The 22,673-nt window shown below is 53.5% G+C and overlaps 7 protein-coding genes across 7 annotated transcripts; 6 read left to right on the forward strand and 1 right to left on the reverse strand.

Annotated features, from left to right (window-relative positions):
- Positions 1-114: 114 nt before the first annotated feature.
- Positions 115-1,943, forward strand: CORC01_05765 (ubiquitin-conjugating enzyme; the record flags this gene model as incomplete). Its single annotated transcript, XM_022617407.1, has 9 exons — positions 115-147; positions 235-268; positions 320-414; positions 470-491; positions 551-647; positions 706-717; positions 771-939; positions 1,001-1,875; positions 1,934-1,943. The coding sequence occupies 9 exons, from the start codon at positions 115-117 to the stop codon at positions 1,941-1,943; spliced, it is 1,347 nt and encodes a 448-aa protein (XP_022476018.1).
- A 522-nt stretch (positions 1,944-2,465) lies between these two features.
- Positions 2,466-3,317, reverse strand: CORC01_05766 (uncharacterized protein; the record flags this gene model as incomplete). Its single annotated transcript, XM_022617408.1, has 1 exon — positions 2,466-3,317. One exon carries the CDS (start codon positions 3,315-3,317, stop codon positions 2,466-2,468), a length of 852 nt encoding a protein of 283 aa, XP_022476019.1.
- Positions 3,318-5,907: 2,590 nt separating this feature from the next.
- Positions 5,908-6,255, forward strand: CORC01_05767 (uncharacterized protein; the record flags this gene model as incomplete). Its single annotated transcript, XM_022617409.1, has 1 exon — positions 5,908-6,255. One exon carries the CDS (start codon positions 5,908-5,910, stop codon positions 6,253-6,255), a length of 348 nt encoding a protein of 115 aa, XP_022476020.1.
- Positions 6,256-6,675: 420 nt separating this feature from the next.
- Positions 6,676-7,179, forward strand: CORC01_05768 (uncharacterized protein; the record flags this gene model as incomplete). Its single annotated transcript, XM_022617410.1, has 1 exon — positions 6,676-7,179. The coding sequence occupies one exon, from the start codon at positions 6,676-6,678 to the stop codon at positions 7,177-7,179; it is 504 nt and encodes a 167-aa protein (XP_022476021.1).
- Positions 7,180-8,686: 1,507 nt separating this feature from the next.
- CORC01_05769 (uncharacterized protein) lies at positions 8,687-10,342 on the forward strand (the record flags this gene model as incomplete). Its single annotated transcript, XM_022617411.1, has 2 exons — positions 8,687-9,206; positions 9,264-10,342. The coding sequence occupies 2 exons, from the start codon at positions 8,687-8,689 to the stop codon at positions 10,340-10,342; spliced, it is 1,599 nt and encodes a 532-aa protein (XP_022476022.1).
- A 3,329-nt stretch (positions 10,343-13,671) lies between these two features.
- CORC01_05770 (uncharacterized protein) lies at positions 13,672-17,035 on the forward strand (the record flags this gene model as incomplete). Its single annotated transcript, XM_022617412.1, has 2 exons — positions 13,672-16,915; positions 16,968-17,035. The coding sequence occupies 2 exons, from the start codon at positions 13,672-13,674 to the stop codon at positions 17,033-17,035; spliced, it is 3,312 nt and encodes a 1,103-aa protein (XP_022476023.1).
- A 2,622-nt stretch (positions 17,036-19,657) lies between these two features.
- CORC01_05771 (oxysterol-binding protein) lies at positions 19,658-21,998 on the forward strand (the record flags this gene model as incomplete). The annotated part of the gene is made up of 8 exons (XM_022617413.1): positions 19,658-19,706; positions 20,028-20,117; positions 20,215-20,320; positions 20,386-20,496; positions 20,552-20,830; positions 20,884-21,133; positions 21,183-21,496; positions 21,557-21,998. The coding sequence occupies 8 exons, from the start codon at positions 19,658-19,660 to the stop codon at positions 21,996-21,998; spliced, it is 1,641 nt and encodes a 546-aa protein (XP_022476024.1).
- Positions 21,999-22,673: the final 675 nt, after the last annotated feature.

A 22,673-nucleotide genomic window follows, 5' to 3' on the forward strand; every position in this document is an offset into this window, starting at 1 on the left:
CCATCAACCACCAACCCACCGTCAAGGAGAAACTACGATTGCGTTCTACAGTAAAGCATTTGCTACAGCACGCCGACCGACTGTCACGGGACAGCGCCTGACCCAGCTGGCAATATGGCGGATCAATCCATCATTCGGATTACCAAGGTACCTCAGCTTTCTCCCGCTCCGCCCCTCACCAGAGCGATGCATGAGGGGCAGTAATCGCAAGGCTGACATTTGATCGCACAACAGGAACTCGGCGACATCCAGCGAACGTCGGATCTCTGTACAACCCCCCGCAATCATGGTTGAGAACCTGCGCTGACCTGCTTGTCAGCTCTAGCTGTCGCTTGTCGCGACGTCGATGTTCGCAATGTTAAGGCCTTGATCATTGGACCTCACGACACTCCGTACGAATTTGGTTTCTTCGAGGTAATAACCTGCTTTTGGTGGTCCCGATCCCCACAAAGTACTAATGGATAATCAGTTTGCGATCAGGTTCAATAAGGGTACACTCCCACGATACTTTGGCAACGGCGGGCTATTCCTTGGACTGACACAAGAGCAGAATACCCTAGAAAGTCGCCCAATGTCAATGGTATCACGACGAACGGAGGCCGATGCCGATTCAACCCCAACATCTACTCATCCGGCAAGGTTTGCTTGTGGGTTTGCCTTTCGAAACGAAGCATGCTAAGAGCTAGGAGCACTAACGTTCTGCAGGTCCATCCTCGGGTACAGCCAGGCGCGTGGGATTCGTCATCGGACTATTTACTAACAGGATCTAGCACATGGCGTGGAGAGCGCGGCGAGGAATGGTCTGCAGCCCAAGGCCTCGAATCCATTCTGATTTCTATACAAAGCTTAATGTCTGGAAATCCTTACGAGAACGAGCCTGGTTTCGAGGAGGCAAATGAGGCATCAGACAAGAAGAATCAGAAGGACTATGTCCAGAAGGTGGACAGCCACGCTTGTGCCTTGGAATGGTGAGAGACAACAGTGCTGATTCTTGCTTCAGATACGTCATGAAACACTCCGGGTCTCCGTCATCCAACGCATGGAGGACTACCTGGGTCTTACACCCGACGGCAACGCTATTGCCCAACAATCTGCGGCAGACGGAGAGCAGCTGGACATGGACAACGAAGACATGGATGACACCAACGTTCCTTTCGAACCTTTCAAGGATCTGTGCAAGCGGCGTTTCCTATGGTACTACGACAACTACCTCCTCGCCGTGCAAAAGGCCAAGGCCGAAGTCAGGGACCACCAGGCGTTTTCGCGAATGCCGTTTGAAGGCGCTAGCAACACCATGGATGGGAAATTCAACTACACGGAACTGGAGAGACGTTTGCGCAATGTCAAGGCTGCTCTTGACAACGAGCTCATCAAGTGGGCCAAGGACGGCCAGATTGCGATCGAGAAGGAGCTCACACTTTCTGTGAACTTGCGGCACCAGTACGAGCAAGTGGTTCAGGCATTCAAACGTCAGGATATTCCCCATGATGTCCAGTTGGAGGACAACAATCCTTTCATTTGGGTCATTACCTACTTTGGACGTCCAATGACGAACCTTGACGGTGGCCTGTTCCGCTTCAAGATCCACTTCAGTACCAAATTCCCCGAGGAGCAACCTCGAGTCAGGTTCCATACACGCATTTTCCATCATCGCATTGCAGAGGACGGAACAGTCTGCTATTTCCCGAATTCACTGCGAAAGGAGGACGTGCGAACTCACATCGAGGCTGTGTTCACGGCACTAGAGGAAGAAGACCCGGCCTACGACCCTCGAACCTTGGTCAACCCTGAGGCCCACACTCTCTACTGGGGAGGTGCCGAGGCGCGGAAGAACTACAACAGGCGTCTCCGTAGATCTGTTCAGCAGAGTATGGAGTAAGTCACTCACAAAATCTCACCTTCTACTCCTCTGTCACTCGGCTAACTTCTTCAGCGACTTTTGATACTACTTCTTAAACCACCGGTACATTATCACCGGTATACGTGTGTTCACTACGCATCCACCTCGGTACAAAGGTTGACTTTTTTCTTGGGTTGCAATGAGGATGGTCAGTGGTAATTGGGCTTGGTTCATGACCCAAGTTCAACTTGTTTTCAAAGGGCTGGACGGCGTTAACGGCATCGGAATCATGCATACCAGGAACGGGCTTGGGATTGTCCCGCTAGACTCCAGTAGATACCTCGAATAATGACGCGACGAAAGTAGCAATGTTCAGAAGTTGATCTCATTGTTTTTTCCAAAAGCAATGCGGAAACACGGACCACGGCTTACACTTCTCTAGCCTAATACCGTTGATCAAAACGCCTTCCTTCCCATGCCGCCTATCCATGCATAACGCCTCGTAATCTCATGATTTCAGTATGAAAGCATCAATCATACATCCACTCCCGGGATGTTGTTCCTCGCAACGTTGCTTCTTTGAGCGGCTTTCTCAAACTTCTTCGGCCGGGACAGACAAGATGTTTCATCGCTTGGCCCCCTTTGCCTTCTTCTCGATCCTATCCTTCCCAGGTGCATAAGGGGCCGCGACGCCAATAAAAGGCCGTTGGTTCCCTCCTGGCTCTCCCTTGAATTCATATGCCCCGCTGGGTCCCAAAGTTGCCGGAGCGCCTTGACTCGGTCTGGCAAGTTGGTCCGTGTGAATCTTGTCGAGTGACTCGCCAACGACGGCATATTGCGACCAGTTGATGGGAGGACAACGCACCACGTTCTGGGGCTTGGGAAGAGACTCCCACGGCTGTGGCGGCTCCTTCGCCTTGCCTTGCGCAGCACTTCCGTCTGCTTTGCCTTCCGTCTCGTCATCATCCGAATCCGAGTCAGACTCTGCAAACAGCTTGTCGCCTTGTGTGTGCACTTTGCCGGCTCCGAGGTCGGCGAGGAAAGCGGATGGGTTATCTACGGCGGCGTTCTTTGCGGCGTTGAGCCCTTGGATATCCGCGGCGGCCTTTTTTGATTGCATCTGAAGGATGGAGATGGCTGACTTGAGAGCGAGGACATCGGGATTAGAATCAAAGTCGATGGGTTCCGGACGCGGAGGGGGTACGGCGGCAGCGGCGGACGGCTGGGAAGAGTGGGTGAGGACTGGGCGGTCGGCAGCGAAAGGGGCGGGAGGGTCCGGCAGGCGGGCCGGGGGTAGAGTCGGGGTTATAGGGCTGATGGGGGGCCGGGCGGGGGAAGAGGAGCGAGAGGATCGCGGAGGGGTCTGCTGCGCTGGTGGGTTTGTCTGACCAGCAGCCGCAGACGTAGATGGCGCCGGCGCCGGCGCATTCGATGTGCGCGGCGAAATCGCGTCTGTTGATATCGTGAGGCCGGGCATGGTGGGGAAGGCTGGCGGCTCGCTCTCGGAGCAGCGAGTGTTGTTTGTTTGTTTGTTTGTTTGTTTGTAGCGGTATCTGGTGTGTGAGCGGGAGAATTGTATGTTGAAGATTGGAATGGCTCTCGTTGTACGGAGTAGTGGGGTTGACAATGAGGGGAACTGGAGGCAATCGGAGCTGAATGCGCACCGTGCGTTGGCTTGCCGCATGTGCAGATGGCTCGGGAATTCTGTCAGCTTCGGATGCTAGCGCGTGCAGGGAAGGCTGCATTCAGTTCAATCAGGCTCAAGCGGGTGCTTGTGAGAAGCTTCTAGAGAATAAATGCGTTGCGATAGTTCAGGCGATGCGGATGTCTGCCAGGTGCGCAAGCCAACGGTTGTAGAGGTCGGGTGAACTCAAAATGCGCGACACGTGACGATTTCTGTTTGCTGTAGTTGTCGATGTTGTTGTCGTAATTACCTTATTGTTCGTCCTCTGTGATCCGGCACGGTCATTCAACGGATTCCAAAGTCAGTGTTGGATGAAAGACCGCCCTGGGAATCGAAACAGCGCCCAAAGGTCAACGTCCAAAGGCACCTTCGCCACTGGCTAGCTCGATTGGTGCCTGCAGAAGATTTTCAGGATCTGAACCAGCAAAACAGGCCGCCGAGGCAGGCCGTGCACGACCTCCCTACGGCCGCACGTGCCAAGTGCCCAATTCATTTTCGCCAGGGTCCGAATGGCAGAATAAGGTGGGCCACCGTGATTGGTAGACTTCCCGAGATTTCTGTTCAGCCGCTCCTGCGAGGGGAGATGTCGATGTGGGAATCGACGATGTTGCAAGCCGGAACCTCTTCCGACGAGGACTACCTGGGGCAATTGCGGTTGAGGCAAAAGAAGAGCGTATTGTTGAATCTCGGTCGTCTAGCAGTTATGTCGAGAAAGCGCCGGTGTGATTTAACCCTGGTTGTCCAGCTTCCAAAGCTTCCGCACAGCGTTATTCTGCCGTATGTCCGTATTCTCTTCTCGCATGGCCCATGGACAGTTTCCTAAATTGCCCAGACTAGTGAGAAGCCCGACGGCGCCTAGAATAAATGGTCTTCTATGGGGTATGTCCTGTGTCGCGATACGGAGAGGACGATAATCGTGGGCTACAAGCCGAATCTGTGATTTATCAGATTGTGGCTGCAGTAAAAAACTTGCTTCTTTTTAAGCAGCCCACGCGCTATCGAATTCTCGATATTGCCCAGCAACACACGTCCGAAAAAGGAAAACTTGTCGCAGAAGACTCGCCGGTCTCCAGCATGACCTCGGTCAGTCATGAATATTGAACCTCGTTGGTAAAAGTCTTGTTTCATTTCCTTTTGTTGGCAAGCATCGAGTCTCCTCCTCCTTTCAAACTGCCGCCTGCCGCACGAACGGGCTCCCCAACTCGCCGACCAGCGGACAAAGGACGCTGCGCCTCGATGCGGAAAGCCTGGTGTGCGCAAGACGGATCTTGATTTTGTACCAGACAGCTGGGTAGCTGGCTTTGAAGCTGACAGCACAGCATTCCTACCTAAGATGGTCAACAAAGGGCGAAACACGACGCCGTCCAAGAGCTAGTACTCTTCCTTGCTGAGCCAGTCTTGTGGTCTCGTTCCTGAGACACTACGAGACATCAACTCAAGGGATAGTGAGGTTGACCGAGGAGCCCGGCGATGGAATTCCCATTTCCTTGCATCGTCCCAGCTCTCGAACAACCACTGGCAAGGGCACCGGCTATGGTCCGACGATCCCGCAGTAGCAGAGTGCCCAGGAGAGACGTCACCGACCCAATGATGGTGCCCGAACAATGAATATCATCCGTCGTCCGTCCCGCAGAGTCTTTGCCAACGTTGGCGTTAGCGTATGATTAGTGAAATGTGGCGTCCACTCGTATTGCAAGGCTGTCCTACGGGCAGCGTCGGGAAGATGGTGTCCGTGATGCCTTGCTCTTTCTACCCTCAACATGGCAGGAGCTAATGGCACGAGGTACTGAGCGCTGGGGGGGCATGCGGGACAAGGCATGGCACCCACCAAAAGAGAACATGGGAGGTACAGGCCAAGCCATTCCGCTTGCTCTTTCCTGAGGTAAGATAGCCACCACGAGCGGGGCAAGAACGGAAGAGCGAGCATGCATGGCTTCTGAGACCTTTCCGCCCCATGCTCTTATTTCCATTCCGCTTCTTTTGGGGCGTTACTTTACACGTTACTGCCACGAGGTTGTTCTTTCTCTCTCTGCTGATCTTCTTTACTTCTACTCCTCGCTCGCCAGTCTGTCCACGTCCACTTCCTTTCAACACTGCCTCAAGTTGACTGAACATACAATTTATCATCGCCCATTTCCAAAATATCCGCCTCCGTTACCTCGAATACTTATCAACCGCTTCCATTACCTTCCGCCCTCTCCACACATATTCATATCCTACAACACACCATCGCCTTTGCATTATCAAGAATTGTGCGACAATACACACCCTTACATGCCAAGGAATTCAGTCGGACATCTGATGCCAACTTGGGGGGAAACCAGGGTTCTTTTTTGAATGCTTGAAGAGCAGTCTCACTAGTCTACCTCTTTCCTACTGAACAATGCGGCTCTTCCATCGGCATCGAAACAAGAAAAATTCACCTGTCCCTGACCGAGAAGACTTGATTTCACCCTTCAACTCATCAGCACCACTGCCACCCATTCGAAACTTCTCATACCCGAATACCGCTCTACAATCACCGACGGCACCTCCCATTTCTTCGGCTGCACACCTACCTCCTACCGCCTTTAGAGAGGCACAAAAAACATCTACACTCAGTCGTGACACAGAACCCCCATTCTACTGGGCTTCTTCGTACAAACCAATAAGGGCAAAAGTCACCACAACCTCAGCAGACTCTCGATCTTCGATATTAAACACTGCACCAGAGACATTCGGCTACGGCTAGGGGCCGATTCCGGAGAAAATAAAGAAGAAACGGCGAAGTCTTCTCGGAATTACAACACCGCAAAGAAGCAAGAGGACACTCGAATCCGACGAAGTGCCGAGAAGCCATAGGAGTCTGCACCAGAATATTGATCAAGATTTCTGCACGGGATCTCAGATTCCTCATCCATCAGCTCAGGGAATTCTTGAAAGCCTCCCTAAGAAGGCTTCTCCTCAAAAACGCGCTTTTGTCCTCGGCCACAAGTTCGCTAAGTCGGTCGATCTTGCATTCACTCACCTACGCCCGCCGGGCCCTCCTCGCCCGGCTTCAAGCTCAGGAATAGCAGCAGTTGACACACGAACAGCCCCTCATAAAATTGGGCTGGCGATAGACGAAGAAGACAATCATCCAGGAACGTTGATAGACCTCTCAGACGAAGAAATGGGTCTCAGACGCAGGATCTCGGAGATGGACTTAAGAATGTCCCCTCCGAGACGCATGCTCTCCGACCAGTCGCAGCCATCAGATTACAGCGCTCCTACAGCTGGCGGCAGTGGAAGTCCAACAAAGAAGAGACATGACGAAAAGATCAAACCCAAAGACAGCAAGAATCATTGGGTCAACCAGCTCAAAGACTGGTTCAGTACTGGAGAGCCATCATCCCAAGACTGGAAACAGCTCAAGAAACAAGAGTACCACAAGCATGGCATCGCAATGAATGATCCCGAGGCCAGCGCAAAGCTGCACGCCCCCATCGGAGCGATTCCCGAAGAGGCCATTAAGCCCTCCAGCGGACCGGATCCCGAGACGATTGCCAAGAAAAAGTTCTCAAACCGGAAGCAGATTCGCCAAGCCTATGGCGGTTGCGAAAGGATCTCCGGCTCTTTTTCCTCTGAATCTTCGGCGGGCAGCAGGGAGGTCAACCCCATTGCCCCATGGGCATAGGCGCGGACATCAACCGGCCTTGGTCGGAGGGGAGTGCACACCTCCTTAATGTCGATAAGGCAGATGCGAGAAGGTCTTGGTCGATGAATAAGACGATGACCAGAAGATGATGGCGGTTTGCTTATATTACTTTTGCATTATACCCGCTTCTGGACGCTAAGGCATCGAGCCTGTCGGAGAAGCTGCGTTGGAATTTTCAAACTTGCTTGCCGTTTGTGCGCCACAGAACAGAGAATCTGAAACGCCTGCTTGTACGAGTACCATTAAAGTCTGATGAAAACGGAAGAATTCTACACCATTACCATGTTCTGGAGTGCCAATTCACATGCCACCAAGACGCTCCCATTCCTTGACAGGTGTTTACGGACCAGGTGGATGTTAACAAAGGTCCAGTGCCGTGACATTGGTGTGATTGATGTTGACCGGTAGGGAAACTTGAAAAATGGAACTTGCAAGATACTTTGATGATGAACAACTCCAGTTCGTAAATCTGGAGAGGTCATGGGCCCAGATATTGAGCCTGCCGTTAGTTTCGATCTCAAGTCACAAAATAACCCCTAACCTTGCTGTAGGTCACAAAGGGCTTCGTCAAGGTTGCCGATGACTTGTAGACAGATTGGGGTTGACAAACACTGGTCGCGATGGAGGGGGCTCGATGGTGGTGTGGGGGACGTGCACCGGTAAAAGATTGCGTTGGGAGACAACTCGATCGCATGCGGTTGGCCACGCTCGAACGCCCTGGGGCCTGCCGACACCACCACTTGATATTGGACGAGCCCAGGTAAGGAAGTTATGGAGCTGAAATGTCGTCGACGCTCGATATGCAGCGCGTACTTTCCCAGCCAAGAAGCGGCAGCTGGCTTGGATCACGGTTTGTCAGGTTTCCCTGCTTTTTCCTTGCTGCCGACAGTGAGGCGCGAGCGTTCGCTTGCTCTTCGCATTGCCCTTTTGTCAATCCCCCACGCTAGGCCGGAGCTTAGCTCCGAGTCGGGTGGAGATTCGGAGGGCCGTCGCGTCGTGGACTGGAGTCCTGGACAGTGGAAATGATGTGCTGAGAATGGGGCCTCCAATCGGCGATCTCACGGCGCCAGCGCCGTGGATTCCCCACCCTTCCGCATTCGGTGACACCGCCCAATTGCAGCGGATGACGTACATGACCAGGAAGCTCTCGCCTTTGGTGGTTGCAGATGAAGCTCTGGGCCCTCCTCGTCAACCCCCCCTGCCGTCATTGAGACGTCTGTGAGCAGGATGTAGTGTAAGTAGTCCTAGTTCTCTGCCGTTCGTCTTAGCTGCTTCAGACTACCCTTTACTTGGACGTGTGTCCCCGGTTCTCAATTTCCCCTTTCCCTCGTGTTCTTCCTTCTCTTCATCGATTTTCTTTACTTTTCGGTCAAGGTTGCATTTACGAAGATACCCTGTCGCCTATCATTTGTGGCACTTTCTGCGAGTTTCCCGTGTTACAGTATCAACCGCTCCTCTTCCACAACAGCTCCGATAAGCGGCCATCATGTCATCGCTTTGGGGTTCAAGAAACAAAAAGGACGACGACGACAACGAGGTCCGCGATGGGCCACCGGAAGAGAGGAGGTCGAACGAATATGCGGCACGGGAACCCGATGAACACACCCGACTCCTTCCAAACCGGCTTGACAGCGACAACCGCCAGTACCTGACGCCCGATGACCCGGCAGTGTCTCCGTACAACCTCTGGACGGTCCGTGTGCTGCGATGGGTGACTGTTCTCTTCACGGCTCTCACTTTCACATGGTGGACCCTGACTTTGGTTTCCTCTTTCGTCACACCGCCTGGGATGCATACCCGCGGCTCTGGGTTCTATGCCTTTAGCTACTCGAGCGTGGCACTTTTTACTCTGCTATTCACCCTCGTGTTCTTTGCGGCTCCGTCCAAAGCCGTCCGGGTTCTGGCCATCTTTATGGCTGTTATGCTACTCGTCAACATGATCCTCATCCTCGCGGTGCAGAAGAACCGTTACGAAGAGGCCGGAGTAGGAGTTGCGAGTGTTGTCTGTAAGTTGAAAATTTTCATCTCAAGTGAAAGAGCCTCTGCTGACAACTTCAACCAAGGGGCTTTTGTAGTGAGCTTGTGGGCGCTCGCCTGCGATCGCACTGTAAAGTGGGGTAAAGCTGAAGAAGAAGAGCGACTCACTGGCCGAGTCGAGACCAGGCGCACAGTCTGGGAATGGACCGAGGTGCTCATCTCTACGGTGGCCTATATCATCCTGTCTTTGATCATCATTCTGATTACTGCCACGCTGATTCTGCGATCGCTCGATGCCGGTTTCGGCCCGCCGGGTGAGCAATACTGGGTTGATGGCGACCAATACCGGATCCACGTCTACTGCGACGGCAATGGCACCGACGCCGCCGGCAACAAGCTACCCACCGTTTTCTTCGAAGGGGGCGATCTGCCAGTTGAGAATGGACTTTGGCAATTTGCGCAAAACGCCTTGAAAAATGACTCCATCTCGAGATACTGCTTCGCTGACCGTCCGGGCTACGGATGGAGCGATACCGCCCCCAGTCCTCTGTCAGCTGGCATGGCAACTGATGCCCTCAGCGAGGCTCTCGCACGAGCTGGCGAGAAGGGCCCTTGGATTCTGGCTAGCGCTGGAATCGGCTCTGTCTACTCTCAGATCTTCTCCTCTCGACATGGCAGGGAAGTGAACGGCCTCCTTTTGATCGATCCTCTGCACGAAGACCTGCTTCACCGCGTTTCGGACCCCGGCAGAGGTTTTGCGTACTGGCTTCGCGGTGTCTTCTCGCCTCTTGGACTCGAACGCCTCCCAGGCGCCATCTTCCGAGGACGCACGAGCGCAGATCGTGTCTGGGGTCGCTCAGCCAGACAGAGTGGAAAGTACCTGTTTTCAAAGTTGCAGGAGAGTCTCGTCGCCGATTCACTCACCAAGCGTGAGGTGATTAGTAGCAAGGCCATCCAGTACCCGGATGCGCCTCTAGTGGTCATTAGCTCCGGCGTCAATATCCGCAAGGACAGCGAATGGGAGGAGAAGCAGAGAGACTTTAGCCATCTGACGAAAAATTTGAAGCATTGGGATACGGTCGACGACGCGCCTCACAATGTATGGGAGACGTTGGATGGACGCCAAAAGATTGAAAAGAGACTTCGACAGATGGTCCATGCGTGATTCTATTGACAATATTGTGGCACTTGTACGTGGTTTGCTGGATCGAGGCGAGTCTGAACATTGTATGCAGACACGGTCGGGTGGCTATCCCTGGGGATGGTTTAATTGCGGTGCGGCCGACAATTAGGAAATGAAATGATGAAAGCGTTTTGGTTTTCGATATACTTTAGGCGGTGGAGTTGACGGCAATTGTTTGTATTGTGTCCGTGAAAAAGAGAGCAACAATGACTCGTAGTTCGGTATGCTGAGGCGAACAAGTGCCGGTTCGCGCCGTTTTAGCGGTTCGACGGGCGGCTTGCATGAGTTGCGAAGTTTCCGAAATAGCGCCATACCGTCATTCACGAGATAACCAAACTCAGTTCCTCAGCAATAATCTCGAAAAAGTGCCCTGTGAAGGCAGGGAAAAGGTTTCTTGCCTCGTGGGAGTTGTGTAGGGAACGGTTAGCGATGTCAATGCCACGTGCTGTATGCACTTCAGTCGGTGAACTTGAGTCGAAGAGATTGTAAATATCCACATCTTGGCTTCGACGGGATCTTGCATGTGGTGTTTGCTTGTTTGTCGCTGAAGCTTTTGCCAGGGAACAGCTCTAACCTGGAAAGTTCAGGTGTTGCTCACGCGACATGTGGCCTCTCTGGGGGCCTTCTAGCTCTGAGGGAAGAGGCAAGGTAGTTCAGCTGCAGCGTAACTTCCTAGATGGGATGGCCAAGTTGCCAAGGAGGCTGTTGCTCAAGTAGGCTAAGGTTCGGACAGTTGATAGATTCGTCCCATGTCCGAAATCCAAGGGCTGCACATCATCATGTAAGTAGCGTCTGAACTCTGAACTTTGAACTTTGGGTTGTCCGATGTGTATGCAAATTCGTGACAAAAGGAGTACTACATGGGACTGCGTCGCATTGCATTGCATTGGAATCCTGCCTGCTCCGTAACCAGTGGCCAGTGCTAGACGCGACGAAAAGTCAACAGACGACCGACTACGGACTTCTGACCAAATATCTTGGATGTAACTGAAGCTACCTTAGCAGACAAGCCCGTGTTGAGTCGTAGGCTGTAGCGAGGCAGTGACCCAGAATCAAAATGGATACGAAGGGACTCACGGATACTTTATAGAAACGGGTCGCATGCAGAGTGTGAACACGAAGGAGAATATACGAGCCCACACCACTTGGGAAGGGTCTTATTAGGCGCAGCGCGCATCGGCGGACGAATGAGGCTGTTCGCCAAACCCAAGGTAGAACGGTCAACCGGCGACTACGGCGAGCTCGAGGCCGAACGGCCCCTCCCTCTTATTTTAAACACGACCCAATGACGGCAGTGCCTGCTCTTTGCTGTCCCCGCCACTATGCCATTCTCACCACTACCTACTGTGTACATAAGCAGTCCCGTTTTCGCCCAGCGGAGAGGACCCCGAAAGTGAGACCAAGAGGTCTCCCCCCAATGCTCCCCAAGCCCCGACTCAGTCGTCCAGCAGAGCCCCCAACGGGCCCCTCAAACCTACCTCCTGCACCCTGGGCGTTGGGCTGGAGAATGGGACCCCAAAAATAGTGTGGAATTTACCTTCGACCGGCGTCTAAGGATGAGTGCGGTGCTCCATACGGTATCATACCCAGGAACGCCTAGGAACAAGGTCCCTTGAAGTTACGTGCTCTTGGGGCTTAGGATTCCAATCCTCACCGGACACTTGACCCGGAATGGCCGCCCTACAGCCCAGTGAGGGAGGGACGTGGAATCAAGCCTCACTGATGAGAAGGGAAGTGCTGCGATGTGCTCCTCTCCCGTGTCATGGAGATGGCGTGAGGTGCACTGAAGTTGACAGACACCTGTTCCCTCATATCTCGTCTGCGTTGCCGATCGTGTAGAGCAGCCTCCTGCCAACGTCGACTTCCCTGATAAGACCCACGTCCGAACACATCGACAATCACCTTGCTGCCACTGTTTTTCGTTTCCTTCTTTTCCTTCATGCAGGCAAAATGAGCCGTAAGCCAAAGTTCCTAGAGTTGGGGGGAAATCAACACCACAATCAGAATTAGTGGGGAATAATAGATACCACCCGACTCCTCTTGGGGGTTTGCAAACGACGCGGTTGCCCTCCACTTGAGATTGGTGCTGATACTGGGGCAACCTGACCTGACAGGGCGGTACGTACCTGCACCATCTGGTGTGCCCGCCCTGCTGTAAGGTAACGCCTTCCGCTGGGTCAGAGCACCTGTCTCGCTTGACGTGCAACCACCTCGACAGAGCGGGAACCGGAAAGGGGGGGGGGGGAGGTTGAGTTCGTTGTACAAGTGACTGCCCCTGGCCACTTACAGGGCGAACTGGAGTCTTCAAGGGTCCACGCATGAGGGGAGGAGTAAAGTTCCTAGGCAAGGAACCTTGGAGGTGGTCGGTCCAAGACAACCTGGAAATCTCACGTATCTGTAGTTCACGGGCGCCTACCCACATGCAACTCCCCCCATGCTTTTTGCTACGTCTATTGCAACTTGTCGAGGGCACCGGAACTTCTTACCTCAACGTGGTGCTTGTGGCCGTCCCTCGTCAAGTACCTTATCCGCAAAGCAGCACCTTCCCAAGGTCGTCCTTGAGCTCCGCACCTGCAAACCCGCAAGTTAACTGCGGGCACTGCTCTGCACCTTATGGTACCTTACCTACCGTGCCGCTCCGCACCTTCCAATACAATACCACCGCGTACCTTCGATCTCTCCGAACCTGAAACCCCTTGCTTCTCTCGAATACCTCACCTACCTCACCCAACGTCGAATCTCACTCCATTCGGGCAGAAGCCACCGACCGCCTTTCTTCCACAGTCGCGGTCGCAGTCTACCTTCTGTCACCAGCAGCAAGCACCACCTTACCTGCTGCAGGGCAAACAATACCGATTCGTCTGGCTCGCCTTGCCAAACCCAGACTTCCTCCCAACCTCAAATCTTCACTGCTACTGTTACTACCTTACTTTGCACACGCTTGGCCGACTGACGACGACAACCGACTGCCAAACGTTGGGTAGCCCACCTCACCCAATCCCCCCGGTTGCCGCATCCTTCTCCCAACTCGACCTGCCATTTTCGAAATCCCAAGAACCGCACCTTCCGCGTACGAGTGATTGCGGGAATCAGTTAGCAGCCTAGAGTGAGGCGTACGCTGCAATTGTCCGAGGTAAATCATTTTCTGGCCTAGATGCTGATACCCATACTTCCTACCTGTTCCAACAACATCCCACCGGGGAAGCAGCTCACGCCTCCCAACTACCTTTGCTGACGCCGCCTTTTTTACACAGAGTCCCACCTACGCCTATGGTTTCGATATTGCCGCACGTCGATAACGGTCTCAAATTATGGAGAACGAACCGCCTTCCGCAACTTCGAGGCGGGGTCGTCTAATGGGGAAGCTCTTTGCCCTGAAGGAGAAAGATCGCAGGCCGACGGCTGAGGAGACGGGCACCAGCATCAATGACTTCCTCAACGGCCCCTCCGATACCCTGCAGGTCAATCACGCGTCACCCTCTTCCGTTATTCCCCAGCTTTCGAAGCTCGACATCTCATCAGCTACCCGCTACCCTCAAGCTTTGTCTGTCGCCAGTCATTCCCAGCAGAGCCTAAATCTCCCGAACCAATACTCCGCCCGCAGCCCTGGGCAAAGCCCGGGCATCCCACCTCGGAGCCCGCGGCGCAGCAACCGAAAGGGCTTGGCCGTTCGCTTTGTGGATCAAGACCCCGACATCATTGGCGAAGGTGGTGACGAGTCGGAGATTCCAGCAATCGAGGTATCGAGGCGCAAAAAACAGCGACCTCCGCCATCTCCTCGCCGTACACCTGTGGTAGCTGTCCACGACTCCCCGACGAGAGCGCCTTCTGCGCCGAAGGAAGACTCAGACTTTATGCCAGGTCGCCTGAGACGAACACAGACGGGCTTTTCCTCTATCAGCAACGACCCTATCGAGCCCAAAGAATTCCCTCCTGCTTATAGAGAGGTGGCACAGGGCAATGCGGTTTCTGCGCCATTCTTGGACACCTCAACCAGCGCCAAGAACGAGAATCGGAAGTCCTTCATCGAGCACCAGCAGGCGGAGATGCGACAAGCGGAGGGCAAGGCATTCGCGGAGGCCGCGCGCCAAGCCGAGCGGGAGGAGCATGGAGGTCAAACGCCTCTTATACCCCAGATAATCGAATCACCAACCAGATCTCCAGTACCACCCAGCAAGGTCCCTCTCCAATCGAGATCCCCAGACGACTACAGAAAGCCTCCCGATCAGAGCCCTTCGTCCATCTACTCGAGTAGTACTGAGTTCAGCCAACAGAACACAGCTGCCAACTTTTCTCGACAGCCGTCTGTCAGCTCCCAGTATAACATGGCGCCCCCCTCCGCATCGATCGCCTCGAGACAGGCATCTTTCAACATGCATGATGCAGTTCTCGCTGTCGGCGATGACGCTCTCAACACCTTTGTCACCCGCACTCGGCACCTGAGTGAGCTTTTCAGATTGCATGCTGAGACAATTAAGCCAATTTCAGCCTGCTCACAGCTTGAGCTAGCGCGTGCTGCACTGTGGTGGTTCCTCAAAGGACGTATGGCTTTGGAGGCTGCTGTTCGCGCACGACCTGGTAGTCCCAAGGACCAGATGCAAAACGAAAATGATCGCCAGCAGGCCTACGCCAACCTAGCCAAAGGCTATTGGCTGGTGGAGGAAGCCATCCCTGAGATGCTGGAGAACAAGCGCCTTGCACCCGACGCAGGCATTTCTGAGATCCGCTCTACAGTCGTTACCACTCTCAAGAAGCTCACTGTCTCAATGAAGAGAAACAATTTTCTTCCGCCTGAGGAGGCATTCTTGCCTCAGACTATCGACAAGTCTATATGGGTGGAGTACCCCAGACTGAGCGTTGACATGATTGCATTGCTCACTGCTGATTCGTCTGCGGCCATGACTGGTGTTATTCGCACCCCATCCCCTTTCGAAATCCTAGAGACTCTTCCCCCGAATGATACGGCTGAGAACTTCACATTCGGCAGGATCAGCACAGACGTGTTCTTAATGGAACAAGGCATGGATTCCCAGAGATTCTATTTCCCTTGTCTCTTGTCCATGGTTCGACCTAACAAACAGCCCAACCTGGTCTTTGTCATTGCTGCTCAACACGGAGAGGTCAACTTACGGATTCAAGGAAACAAGAACTCGGGTCCGACCTGGGATGATGTCCGTTGGCGCAATGACTCTTGCGCACTCGAGATCAAGCTGCCCAGAGGCTTCATGATTGTTGCCCGGTGCTCACAGCAGGATTACCGAATGCTTTGGAGCATGTATGACTTTGGTGCCAAGGTTCAGGCAACTCTCTACCCTCGATCCGACGAGCACTGCGTCTTTCGTTCCAGCCTTCGGTCATTCCAGTATTTTGACTCAGACCCTCAAGGCCGAGCGTTTCCCAAAGAATCTGTGCCCAATTGCGACGTGGCTTTGTTTGAGAAGATTCATAAGGAGCATGCTGCTGCAGGCCCACGCGCTTACCATAGGGGGTACAGAATCGTCGTGGTGACAGGTCCTCGTACAAGAACGCTGAGTGGTGTCAACCACACATACACGCCTCAGATGCCAATCCCCATCAGTTTCCTCAGGTCGGACGGGGGTGATGCGGCCTTGATGCTCAAGTACGACAACGGTCGTCAGAAGGTGAGCATGGTGCTCTCGTTCGGTGATGAGAGGGAGCGGGCACAGCTCAACAGCTTGATTTCCGGCACTTCTGTGCAAAAGGATGAAACGATTTATGCAGATGTGCCTCTCATCGGATTCTCCATGTCGACGTCTTTGCAGGATAGCAAGTATCTTCCAGGCGTGAGCCAGATCCCCTGGACATCCCTTCGAGTCATCAACGAAGATGCAGATGACGACTATCCTCGTACGGTTCTGGCCGATAGGTTGAGGGTTATCGTTGAGTCCAAGCAAGGATCACTTACTGACCGAGTGAATCTGCAACCCGGCGAATTGCGGCTGAGGCTTGAGGTTCAAGAGACCAAGTCCATAGTGGTGATGCGGCAGCCGCAGTTCGACATGACTTCAACGGTCTCGGATGGCACTGTCGGCAAGGAGATTCCCAAGGCTCTGACGGACATGCTTCAAATGCTGCAGACGACTCAAACAATTCGCACTTACAGCTTCCCGACTCAGAAAGATCTCCATGCGTTCCAGGCTGCACTGACCGGGTTCAGCGTCATCTTCGACGGCCTCGCAGCCACCTTTGCCATATCTCGACGACGTATGGTGGTCCCGATCCACAAGAAATGGGAGGCGGGATCGACTCGAATCCAAGTGGTGCAACAAGGCACAATCATCCAGCTTCTCGCGTTCTTCCCAGACTTTCACCACGGCCAGTGTATGAACTTCGTTCTGAAGGGCACGGATGTGTACGAGACGTTTTCGCGGAGCAGCAAGGCTGGCATCAAGTTTGTTGACGCTAAATTCCCCATGCCGCGGATGCCCAACGGCAGTGACGGACCGTCGGACGACATGGGATTCATCTGCCTGGACCTGCCGGACCTGCCGGGTGAACACGACGACATCTCGCTCCTCTTCGATAATGAAGCGGGTAAGCTTTCCAATAGCCGAATGGACCCGGGCTCATGCTAACTTCCGAACAGAACGAGACCGGCTGACACAGTGTCTACCGGCGACGGTCAAGGGTTCCAGGTCACTGAGAGGCCGATGAGCCCACAAGGATCCATCATATTGACAAGTGACGAGCTGTGCGAAAAGCGAAGAATTATCCAAAGTATTGTCGTGGGTTGGAAGCAAGGTCTGGTCATTCGAAAAACAAGATACCCACTAGTCGGTTCCTCACATTGCTTCGCGGACAACGGATAACGAGAAAGGAGAGATGGATGAAGCACGGCGACGGAAAAGGCGAGACCCGCGGCCATAAGATGGCGGGTGGATTTGGCTTTGGTTTATACCGAAATGATCATTGTCTGGGCATTCGGATGATATGGCATGTTTGGCCGGAAGACTCGGGCCAGAAGCCATGGGTTACGAGGCTAAGCATCATTGAGAGCCTCCCCAGGGAATCCCTTTTTTTTTTTGATGTGGTTTTAGGTGGTTGAGCAAAAACAAGACCAGGTCCTCAGGTCCCAGTCAGATTTTTGCTGCCTGTCAGGATAACTTGTTGGTTGCAGAGCAAAGGGCAGGCACAAAAGCATGCGCTTACAAGCAACGTGCTTTAGGTAGACAGGACAGCAGCTTGATAATGATACGCGTATCAAGTGACATACGACCATGTGTCTGGCGCATACGAAGGTGTCGAAAGACGCAAATGACATGACTTATGGAACCTGTGGGTCTTACCCGAATAAGCTGCACTCTCAGAAAGCTGTTCATTCACTGGTCCAACTTATTGGAAACTCGTGGATATCTTGGCCGAAAGATGGGGGACTTTGGGGTTAGTAGGGCTTGGGCTGCATGTCGAAGCGGTCAATATTGCTTGGAAGTACCAGCACTGCCACAATTGACCTGCATAATGGGGGTGAGATGCCTAGCCTGGGCACGTCAAATATCTACACGGTCTCCTTGAGACGTTGCCCGGCGTTCTCCTCTCCATCTCCCAAAGTAGTAGAGGCACGTGGCGTAGTTTATGACATTTTCTTCGGTTTGATATCAACAAGTGAGGCCCCGAGCTCCTCAGAGTATAAAAAACGTGACGGACAACGTCGACATATGGATACCTTTCTCAATGGATACCGCATAAATGTCAATAATTAGTGCCCTGCAGCAGGGCGCACCGCCTGGTGGGTGAGGCGTTGAACGGAAGGGGGAGTCGCTCACTGGCTGATTGGCTTGTGAGAAGAAGCCGGCGGGCATGTGATTGGGTGCAGGGTCGCACAGCATTTTGCGGTATTTGACATGGGATGGGACGGAAGGGAGGGGAAAGCTGGGGTGACACTCCCGTGCGAACACATGCGGATGCGCGGGTTGCATCTCGATGCCTGAGAGACATTCCATCCTCTCTCTCCCGTCCGTCGGGAAGCATTACATTGTGTGAGTGCAGATGAACAGGTTGAGTGACTCTCGTCGGATTTGTCGGGCTAATTTAGGCTTCTTCTTGTGTACCATTGCGCTGGACTCGAGAGGTGATGACGGCTTACCTGGGTAGCTCCTAAGGCGATTCAGGTAAGGTAGCAAGGCAAGGTAGGTAGCGCACGGAACCAGGACATGATGGCATTGGAGAAATGGACCAAAAAAAAAAGTTTCCCAATGAATGACGCGACGTCATCACCCCTCCTTCGTCCTCCGTTGTGGGGTCTATACCAGCGACGTACCAAGGTACGTAAGGACGGCATGGGGAGCCCAGGCGACTGGCGACCTTGGTGCTGAACCGGTGATCTACCCACCTACCATGGCTAGGGTAGCTACCGTCCACCACCATGCCTGCACCATGCCTAATGTTGCCTCGCCTTGACACCAGTTTGCTCTCGTCATTGTTAATCGCTAAGGAATCTACCAGATCATCATCATCATCTTGTGTCACAGGCAATATTGCACACCGTCTTATGCCCCTTCTTTGCGACTTCTGACATGGAAAACCATCTTTAACCTCAGTCTCATCTCAAATTCCGACCGTTCTTTGGTTAACTAGCAACCTGAGGTGGAACAGCTACCACTTTGACCTTCATCTGACGTCCACCCTTCCGCTTCGCTCAGCCTCTTCCCGGTTGGCATCCCGTCGCCTTTCATCCATTTCCTTTCCCCAGCTCTGCTTTACGTTCCAGCTTGCTAGAGGCGGCAACAGCCATCGAAAACAGCAAGCAAGTGAAACATAGATAGGTCAGCTTTTTTTCCCGCCGGCTACCTCTGGCAAGCGGGCCTCTCTCTCTTCTCCGAGCTCAGCATCATCAAACCCGACTTCTTTCCCACTTGCATCCGACTCATACGTGCCCCAACTTTCGTCCTCCCGACGCTTCCTTCGCCAGCAAGCCCTTGCCCCTCCGGAGAAAGTCAAACCATCTTCGGCTTTGTCAACCACCGACTCCTTTTATTACGACAAATTCCCACAAAGTCCACTGTTCAACTGCTGCCAGTCTTCCCTCCTCTCACTCCTGTTCGACTACATACGACTACGTACGACTACGTACCAGGCTGCGAGGCCCCATCCTTTATTTACCGACTCTACCCCTACTTGCAGCTTCAAGCAACCCATAGGCGCCATTTAGGGGAGCACTGCCCCTCATTCCAGCAAGAAGGCACATCCCGGGCACCGCTCCGATAAGACCGATAGCGGTCTGAAAGACAGCTGAGGGGCATTGCTGCACCCACCGCCCACCGAGAGCCAGTCGCAGTCATGGGTTTGGTCCATGTGCCAGGAAGACGCTCCAGAGCGTCCAGCCTCAGTGAGTCTTACCTGCCCTAGCGTCACTGCCTGGCCCAGTGTCAGGATAATCGCAGTCGTTTCCTCTTCCTCGCGCCCTCAGGGAGTTTGTACAGCGACAACTTCGCGCACTCTTGAACCCATTCTCCCTCCCACTCCATATCCTACGGCCTGTTGCCTATCTCCTTACACCCTGCCCTGTTCCCTTGTCGCGTATTTGGGCTTTGGCGTCTATCGGGAGCCAAAAAGCCTCCACCTCCACTCTCCAAACCTCCGCCGCGCGCGAATCGAAAAAAAAAGTTGCCTCCAACCATGCTGACCTCTTGGCTTTCCCACCCACCAGCTAGCAATCGCTCGAGTGTCGACGAGGGCAGGGGATCTGCCTTTGCTGAAGATGACGACACCACGGTGGTCGAGGCCGATCAGGGCAACGGTGAGTGAAGCCTCCACGAGAAATGTTGCGCCCGCATCTACCTGCTCGCGGGATGCTTCACAAACATACACACACACTCGGCTAACATGGAGACCAGTGCTCGGCCACATCATTTCCCAGCTTCGCCCTGGAGCTGACCTAAGTCGCGTCGTTCTGCCGACCTTCATTCTCGAGCCCCGTAGCATGCTCGAAAGAATTACCAAGTCAGTATTCTTAGGCAAAGACGCGGTTTCCCGGGCCTCCTTTGCTGACTCTGTGTTCGTCATAGCTTCATGTGCCACCCCGAAATGCTTCTACCTATACCCGAGATTGACGACCCCGTACTACGATTCGTTGCCGTTGTCAAATTCTACTTGAGTGGATGGCATATTAGACCGCCGTCAGTCCTTCCGAGCTACCCGTGTAAGCCCCATGCGTTGCTGACCAGAGCCCAGAGGAGTGAAAAAGCCCCTGAACCCCATCCTCGGCGAGGTTTTCTCCTGCTACTGGGATTTACCCGATAAAACAAGGGCTTATTACATCTCCGAGCAAACATCGCATCACCCTCCAAAGTCTAGCTACTTCTACATGGTCCCCGAGCACAATATTCGCGTTGATGGCACACTCAAGCCCAGGAGCAAGTTCCTCGGAAACTCGGCAGCGAGCATGATGGAAGGTACGGCGGTCTTGTCCTTGCTCAACAGGGGCAAAGACAAGACAAGGGGTGAACGACAGTAAGTTGGTTTGGAAGCCATTGGCTGTATGAGTACGCTAACCGTGAGACCAGCATCTTAACTCAGCCAAACATGTACGCTCGAGGCATTCTTTTTGGAAAGATGAAGTATGAGCTTGGTGACCACAGCTTCGTCCGGTGCCCCGAGCTTGACTTAGTTGCAGACATTGAGTTCAAGACAAAAGGTTGGGTCAGCGGTACATATAATGCGATCGGTGGCTTCATCAAGCACGAGAGCACAGGCGAAGTTCTCTACGAGCTGTCAGGGCTTTGGAGCGAGGAGATGTTTGTTAAAGATGTCAAGGTAGGCTCGAAGTGGCCTTCTAGCTATGACACGTTGCTAACAACCCCAGACTGGTCATAAAGAGATGTTCTTCAACGCCAGAAGATCGAAGCCGAGCACCCCCTCAGTGCGGCCTGTTGAAGAGCAGGATGAGCGCGAATCGCAGAAGCTTTGGCTGCCGACAGCTCAGGCTGTGAAGGATCGCAATCACGAGCTTGCGACTGACGAAAAGACCAAAGTCGAAGACAAACAACGCGAGGAACGTGAGACCAGAGCTCGTGAAGGCGTTGATTGGCAACCTAGGCTTTTCAGGGCCGTTCAGGGCGGCCCTGATGGTCCTGAAGAGGGAGAGGAAGAGCTGGAGTGGATCATCAACGCTCACATGTTAGTACCCACAGCTTGTCACCAAACCCAAATGTACCCAAACATACTGACACAAAGTAGCGATAACACAAGCCCAGAGAAGCAGACTGAACAGATCTTGGCCATATACCCTATTCTTCCAGGCCAGAAGCCTTCTGCGACAAATACCATCCCTCCTCACAAGCCCTCGGCCACAACAGAGGCCCCGGCCCCTGCTCAAGCTCCAGACGCTCAGCAGCACGACGGAGGAAATGACTTGATCGATTTCCGCGATGCGCCAGCTACCACTTCGACAGCCCCAACAGCGACTGCGGCTGCGGCTGTGGTTCAGCCACCAAGAAATACTCCTCCGGCCGGTCAGGAGTCGCGAAGCGGATCCAAGGATATCCAGGGGATGCTCAACAGCACCGGAACGCAAGCAAAAGAGGGACCGTTGATGGACTTCACGGAAATGAAGAAGAGCGTCCCGCCGCTCAAGAGAGCCGATACCAGCAACGACAGCTTCCATGACGCCTTGGAGTAGGAGGAGTCAAGCTAAGCTAGACGCACGTCCCTCTCGTTTCCCCCCCAAATCTGGCAACCCTTTATGCCAATATCACTTTCATTCACCATGGGAGGCGGACCCTCTGGCTAGAGGAGAAGAGGAAGGGGCGCGGTACACTATAAATCTTTTGCATTGGCGAACATTGGGAGTGGTCTGGTAGAAAAGGGATACCTCTGTAGATATGTATAGCATTGCTTTCTGCACATAATTACTGCATTCAACTGCGGAACTTCGGGCATGGGTCTGCTCCCGGCACCGAGACAGTAGTTGATTGAAGGCGATGCAGGGTTTGTAGTTGCTCTTCAATTCGTCGGAGGCACTGCCTATTCTCACATGTTTTGTACATGATGCTCTGCCCGTTGAAAAGTTTCTCCCATAGAACCAACCCATCCTGGAAACGCCATGAACGCCACTCTCACCCTCTGTTTTGGTTGGACTTCCAATTCCCCCCTTGAGACAAGTACGGGGGTAACATATCAAATCTCAATTTTTTGGGGCTTCGCCTTCCTCTCTCTGATCCTCTTCCTCCTCCTTCTACAAACCAGATCGGGATTGATACGATGTGGTTCGTCGAGGCCCGCCGCTCCTGGTCAAAGTTCTCGGGGTAGCAATCTGGTACTACAGCGAAAGGACGGCCGGGTCTCTATCCCAGAG

Source organism: Colletotrichum orchidophilum (genome assembly GCF_001831195.1).
Source record: "Colletotrichum orchidophilum strain IMI 309357 chromosome Unknown Scaffold_41.1, whole genome shotgun sequence".
Lineage (NCBI taxonomy): Eukaryota > Fungi > Ascomycota > Sordariomycetes > Glomerellales > Glomerellaceae > Colletotrichum > Colletotrichum orchidophilum.